The 7,807-nt window shown below is 30.0% G+C and overlaps 1 protein-coding gene across 1 annotated transcript; it reads left to right on the top strand.

Moving 5' to 3' along the window:
• Positions 1 to 7,042, top strand: LOC132953661 (uncharacterized). The gene is made up of 6 exons (XM_061026031.1): positions 1 to 140; positions 1,296 to 1,516; positions 1,681 to 1,887; positions 1,948 to 2,811; positions 3,469 to 3,651; positions 6,921 to 7,042. The coding sequence occupies exons 1-6, from the start codon at positions 1 to 3 to the stop codon at positions 7,040 to 7,042; spliced, it is 1,737 nt and encodes a 578-aa protein (XP_060882014.1).
• The last annotated feature ends 765 nt before the right edge of the window (positions 7,043 to 7,807 follow it).

Raw genomic sequence — 7,807 nt, 5'->3', positions numbered from 1 at the left:
ATGTTAGGGCAAGTAGAATCGTATATGCCTGGTGATGATTTTTGTAAATACACGGAACGTTTAGAACAATATTTTGTTTTAAATGAGATTAAAAATGTTAAAAAAGTGGCGTTTTTATTAACGTTTGTCGGTCAAGAAACGTAATCAACATTGAAAAAACTAATATTTCCGGGTGATCCAGTTAAGAAAACGTTCGAGCCTTCAAGGAGCTGATAGCAATTTTGAAAAGTAATTTTACTCCTGAAGTGAATGAAATATCTGAACGTTATAAGTTTTTCAAGGAAGATCAGTCGTCAGGTCAACCGATGTCTTAGATGGATAATTAAGTAAATTGTCTATTAAGGAAAAAGTAGTAAGGTTCATTACAGTATATAATACTACGTCTTCAACAGTCACAACACAGTCTCCGACTGATCGTATGTTTTCTTATAAGTTAAGGTATATTATGTCATCAATAAATCCAAAAAGTTAAGTTACGGTAAAGGAAAAAAAGAAATTAAGTTTTAATCATAAAAATAATAAGTATTATATAGGAATTATTAACTTGACGCTGTATTCTAAAAGATACACGTAATTGAGTCAATTTTGATTTTAAAAACAATATTTATTTTCTCCATGAAACTGTTGTACATTTTTCTAAATATTCCAAAGAGTTTATATTTAATTATATCGTTTGATTATAGCTAAAATTGATTACGCTGTTATCATTCATCTCACACGTGGATTAGTGTTATTATCTGTTTGTGATCTACTGCGACTTTAGAGTGCTATAAGTCATTGAATATATGCGGCAATAATCTGAAACTAGTAGTATTTATTCAGGTAATCCTCGTTATCATTTGAATATAATAAAATGTTAGGTTATAATGCTCGAATATTGTTTTTTTTTTGATTGATATTTTATGTATCCAATAAGATACATTGCTCAGTTACCACATGTATAGCGTTGTATCCAATAAGATACAATACTCAGCTGCCTCATCTATAACTTTGTATCCAATAAGATACAATGCTTAGTTGCCTCATTCTTATTGTTGTATATAAAAAGATACAGAACTTTAGATTCTGAAATAACGTATTAAATATTAATTAATAGGACCTATAATAATAATTATTATTTTTGTATTTCTGTTTTACTATTACGAAATTATTTATCTAAAGTATGTTATTATTTTATTTATTAACATTTCTACTTATCATTATACAAGCCACGCGAATAAATAAATAATAAAATCAATATTTAATTTTTATTAGGTAACTATGTATAGAAATAAAAAAATTATTTCGTCACGAAGTTTGCGGCTTTTTAAATCTGTTCTTCCTCCATTGGATTCAGAAGATTCTGAAACTGAAGATGAGACTGAATTATCATTAAAAATGAAATTAAATACCTCCACCGTGACTGTTTTAAACTATTCTGATAGCAGTACACACTCTTCAAGTCCTCCAAGTGGTGCTTCTGAACTAGAGAACTATCTCAACGATATCGATGATTTTCCCATGTTTGATGAATCAGGTACGGACATCAACAATTACATAAATTTACCAACTACAAGTTACAATGATACTTTGGCTGAAGTTTCTATTTCTACTTCTAATTCTATTTTAGATTTGCCTAATGTAAAAATAAACTTAGTTATTTTTCTCCAACAATACAAAATGAATTAATTGTACTTTTAGGGAAAAAAGTAAAACACGAAGCATTAGATAGAATTAAGAGAGCAAAATACTTTTCTATACTTTTTGATTGTACGCCCGACGTATCTCATAAAGAACAGTTAACAGAAATAATTCGATACGTACGTATTATTGATAAAGAAGTTACAATTGAAGAGACTTTTATTGACTTTATAGCTACACAGGAAAAAAAGGGTATTGGGTTAGCTGGTGAAATAACAAAAAAACTGTTTGATGATGGATTAAATATTAATGATTGTGGAGGCCAAGGTTTCGATAATGGTTCTAATAAGGCTGGCATTTATAATGGTGTGCAAGCTCATATTTTACAAAAAAATAGATTGGCCGTGTTCGTTCTGTGTGCTGCACATAGTCTGAATTTGGTTGGCGTACACGCAGCAGATACATCTCCAACCATCACTACATTTTTTGGAATAGTCCAAAAAATATATACTTATTTTTTTGGATCTACATCAAGATGGGAAAAGTTAAAGAGTGTAATAAATGTTACCTTAAAATCGCACTGTGATACACGTTGGTCAACAAAAAAACAAGCAGTTTCAGCTCTTAAAAATAATATAGAAAGCATTTTTATATTATTAAAAACTCTAAGCGCTGATATAACTCTTAACCACGATACGAGAGATGGTACTAAAAATTTAATTAGTCAAATTAATTTAAAATTTATATGCTTGATAAATTTTTGGAATGACGTTTTGAGTCAAATTGATCATGTCAATATTTTATTACAATCAAAGAATCAAACAATAGATGTTGCATGCAGTCTTATAAATGGACTAATTCGATCAATTGAAGAAATCAGAAAAAATGGATTTAATAATTCATTAGATGAAGCAAAACGTACGGCAAAATGCCTAAATATTTCATCAGAATTTAAAGATAAGCGAAAACGTAAGATTCCAAGGAAGGACACATGTGGGGCCGACGATGAAGGAACAGTATCAGATGATAATAGCTTAAGAATCGAGTGTTTTCAATCATTAGACTCAATTTTAACAAGTTTAAGGTGGAGATTTGAAAAAATGTCAGAAATTAAATCAGAATTCCAATTTTTAACTGGAAATTGTTTAAAGATTATGCCATCCGATGAAATTAAAATGATTTGGCGCTTAAGTATGAACATGATATAGATCATGGGTTCTCAACCTTTTGAGGTCCACGCCCCCTTTCAAACTATTTTATATGTTCACGCCTCCCCCACACTATTATAATATTGATATATGTATAACATTTATATGTCAACTATACTTTAATGTTGGTAATTGGATTAATATGAATACAACTTCAATGACGTTTTTTTAATATTAAATGAATTTATTTGCACAAAAAAAAAATATTATTTTAATTTAAAATTAATTTTAACTATTATTAAATATACAATTAATGAGAGGGTTGGCCCTGTTTATTTTTAATCAATTTTTTTATGTTTGGCGACATCTGTGATAATACGCATCTCAAATCACTCTCCACGTCCAATCGTGCTCGATATTTCGATTTTATATAAGCAAGCGCCGAAAAGCCAGACTCGCAGAGGTAGGTGGAAGAAAACTGAACCAATAACTTCGCGTATAATGTATATCTACTGATCGACCGTGGAGGCGACAAAACACACCTGCAAGGCACGGCGTAGAAAACGGCAACGTTTTCATTTTTCGTGTTTTTTTTTTCAACATTTTCACGCCCCCCCCTGAAATTTTGTCACGCCTCCCTAGGGGGGCGCGCCCCCCAGGTTGAGAACCACTGATATAGATGGTCCTGAATTATTTTTAGAAATTGAAAAATTTAAATTTCAAGCATCTAAATTAATGTGTTCATTTCAGTCTGCCACACAACTAGATTTACTAAAATGTATACATCACTATACACTTCAAGATTTCTATCCTAATCTTGAAATGGCATTAAGAATATTTTTAACTATTCCAGTCACCACAGCCACGTGTGAAAGAAGCTTCAGTAAGCTGAAGATAATAAAAAACTATTTAAGATCTACGATGAACCAAAATCGCCTAACAAGTACACGCCGATGCCACAGCTAATCAACAAACACCAGTCGAAACACCTATTTTTAACAAAATTATTAGTGATATCTCAAATATTTTATTCCCATTAATTAAGTCATTAACAACTATTTTAAATAATTTAAATTCAATTTTACCTTCCCCCTAATCGTCTTATTACTATTAGATTACTTTGTATAATTAATTTTCATTATTATTAGTTTGTCATTATAATATTGTAACTGTCGAGCTGTAATAGTATTTTACTAAAAGCTAATAAAAAAAAAAAAAAAGTATGGCAATTTTGTCTATTGAAAAAAGTTTGGTTGACCAAATATAATTTGATGATGTTATAGATGACTTTGCAGCAATAAAGGCAAGAAAAGTTAAATTTTAAAAAGTTATTGTTAAATAAATATGATAATCAAAGTTTAATCATAAGGTAAACATTTTTATATTTGATAAAATAATAGGATTTTTGTTTTAGTCTGTTATTATTATTTAATTTTTTTTTTTTTTTTTATTGATACGGCTTCAACATTAAAGTCATTAGCCGGGGACAAAAACATGTTTACAAGTTATTTACAATTATCTTAATATTTAAATATAGGAAATACAGTATAGTACAAATATGTGGTGATAATGGTATAGGTAACAATAATATATAACTATTTAGATTCTATTAAATAGATTGGTTATTTTAAGGACCTAACCTAACCTTATTAAATAGTTAAAATTGTCTATACTTAAAATATCTCTTAATGTTAGGTGAGGAAAAATTTTTCTTTGTTCTGTTAAATTAGGGCATTCAAGGAGTAGGTGTGCTGTGGAAATCGGGGTGTTGTTGCAGAACTCGCAGTTTGGTCTCGGTTCTCTTCTCATTAAGTGGACGTGTGTGATGTTTGTGTGTCCAATTTTCATCCGTGTCCATATCACTTGTTGTCTTCTCGTACTTGAGGGAGGGTTCGGGTTAGGTGACAGAAAAGGTTTTATCTGATATAGTTTGTTGTTACGTTCCTGGTCCCAGAGTCATTGGTGAATCTTTTTGCTATTTTTTAAGGCGTATCGGGCAGTGTCCTGATAAGTCGAGAGGTCTATTTTGGGGATATTGATGTTGGTCGAGGCTTCTTTAGCTGCTACATCAGCTTTTTCATTTCCTGGTATGTTTTTGTGGGCAGGAATCCACATGAAGGTTATCGAAGGGGGGCAAGAGAAGAGGCTCTTTCTTGTATGTTTTTTATGATTTCATTTGATGTCTCTTGGTTTTGTATAGCTAAGATAGAACTAAGGGAATCGCTGGCTATTAAGAATGACTTTGTATTTTTCCAATTTTGCTCAGTTAGTTCTATGGCTTTCAGGATCGCTAGTGCCTCGATGGTGAAAATATAATTAATCTTCAGTGAAGAGAACTTAAAGGTTTCTTCATCTGTAATTATAGCTAGTCCTGTTTTGTCGTTGGATTTTGATCCATCGGTGTATATAATTTTATGATTACAAAAATTTTTAAGTATAATGTCATTAAAATGTTTAGGGATTTCGGACGGCTCTATGTTTTGGATTTCTTGAATCATTGAGGTGTTGATGTTTAGGTTCATTTTCCAAGGAGGGTATGTGTAGGGAACAGGGGAGAGCAGTTTAGGCAGTGGTGTATTTGTTGTGTCTAGCCATTTTTTGATTCGTGATATTATTTAATTATAATACATAATAGAGCAATTTTTATAATAATAAAAATATTTATATAATAAAATAAATATAATGTAAATGTGCTAGTGTGCTACGATCGACAGAACGTTTTTTTTTTTTTTTTTTTTTAATTATGATCATGGTACTTGAAAAAAAATTGAATGTGGGGGGGGGGCGCAAATTTGGTTTTCTGCCAGGGGCGCTACTGGTTCTTGCTACGGCCCTGCTCGGCTCGGGTACCTAAAGTAAAACTTAATAAACTAATAGAAGCAGTACAAAATTACAATCACGCTGAGTGAAGACTTCCAACCGAAACAAGCCAACTTTCGTTGTATAGATTTCATCCACGCGATCACATATACCTCATTATTCACTGTCAGAAATTACTTAAGTTTTTTTTTTTTTAATTACGGGATAACTCAACGAACGGTTTGACAAACGGTACAATGCCGGAATACTCCAACTATTACACCATTGGTCGCCTCACAAACCGTTCGCCGTGTCGCCTTAGGTTGGGTAAACTTCTCTCCTAGCCGCGTAAGTCTGTCTGGGTGGGACTTTATTCCGGACAACAGAAAAATTAAGATAAATATTGAATAACATACACCATACACCGAATATTAAATAACGAATTGAACAAAATTTGAGTCATATAGAATTGGTACATTTAACGGGCAACGAAGTGCCAGCAGGATCAGCTAGTTGTTTTATATATTAATTTATATTTTTATCTAAATGATATATTTTATTTTTATTTAATACTGTTATTATATTTATTATATAACAGCACTTAATATTATGTATTTTAATTAATTTGTAGAAAATTTCCTATTTAAATTCCCTTAAAGTTCTTATTTATTATAATTTAAAATGTCACCAAAATCTCGTAAGTTTAATTTAAGTAAAATTAAAAACTCATAAATCTATTAACATACAATTGAAAACTCGTAAGTCAAATTTCTCAATAAAAAAATCAAAATGTTGTATTATTTTACACATACATAGTAGATGATTAGTACAAAATAAAAATAAAGTGAAAATAATTTATAATTGTATAATTTTAATACACGTCACAGTTTTTGCTGTTTCTGAACAATTTGATAAAAGTATACATAAAAAAATTAATTTGTTTGTTAATTTGCATTTGTTAATTTGTTTTTTTTTGCTTGATATGCACAACCACATTTTTGTTCTAATAAAATATACAGTCCACACACGATGAACGAAAAACCACTGAGTTATTCTTTTTTTTCGATCGGTTATTTTTCATTTCATACATGTAGGTACGTTCGGTAAAGTGCGTTCGCTAAGTTTCGTTTTTTGGACTGTCATTACATAACTTAGCTGTAAGCACGTGCGAACCATGGTACATCATGGAGAAACTACATTGCGTTTTAAATAATAAAAGAAAACGAATAGAGAAGAAGCACAAGTGAAACACATTTGATGTGCTGAGTACATACGACACTAATGAAATTACTACAAAAATTGAGCTATTAGAAAATGCGTTTAACACATATGTTAACACACATGATGAATTAGCTCAAGAAATTGAGGAGGATAGTGAATCAGACAGTCTCATTGACCAGTTTGAGAACGATATGATATCTGAAAGGAATCCAACAGAGGTACGTGACTTAAACAAATACATTAAACTACCATAAACCATAAACCTACCCCAGTTCAGTGGAAAGTTGGAGGAATGGTATAGCTTTAAAGACCAGTGTGAAACTATATATAAGCTGAAGCACCGAACATGTTGAAAACGTTGATCGACACAACTAACAATCATATATTATAAAAAAAAACTAACCTAAATTATGTTAGTACCTATAAGTGAAAAATAAATGTTAAAGCAAGTCAATACAAAGAATGTGTAAAAAAAAAATTTTTTAACTTAATTTAAGTCAGAATAGGCATGAAAACAAATAAAAGAAAAAACAAATAAAAATGTAAAATGATTAACCTAAGTTAAGTTACCATAAGGTATAACAAAATGTTAAAGCAAGTAAATACAAACAATGTGTGAAAAAATTTTAACCTAATTTAAGTCAGCATAAGCATAAAAATAAATGTAAAATAATATTTTAAAAAAAATGTAAAAGAATGAACTTCATTTAACTTCTAAGTAATCGTAAGAAAAATGTTAATGAACTAATTTCACTGTAAGCGAATTAACTATGAAAAATGTATAATTAGATAAGCATACCTAAAATGTAATTGGTTAAGAGATAAAAATATGTAAAAGGAAATTTAAAATTGTATGTAAAAAATTCATGATGTCAACATGACAATATATTGTACACAAAAATTAAATTAAAAAAAAAAAATTGTATAGCTATCATAACAACACCAGATAGAGAACTTAAAATATAAAATATATAAAATCATTAACAATAGGTAATAGAAACACTACAATGGAATGAGGG

The sequence above is a fragment of the Metopolophium dirhodum genome, chromosome 1 (assembly GCF_019925205.1).
Source record: "Metopolophium dirhodum isolate CAU chromosome 1, ASM1992520v1, whole genome shotgun sequence".
In the NCBI taxonomy this organism is placed as follows: domain Eukaryota; kingdom Metazoa; phylum Arthropoda; class Insecta; order Hemiptera; family Aphididae; genus Metopolophium; species Metopolophium dirhodum.
Note: the sequence above shows the minus strand (reverse complement) of the source record. Positions and strands in the feature narration are given on the sequence as shown.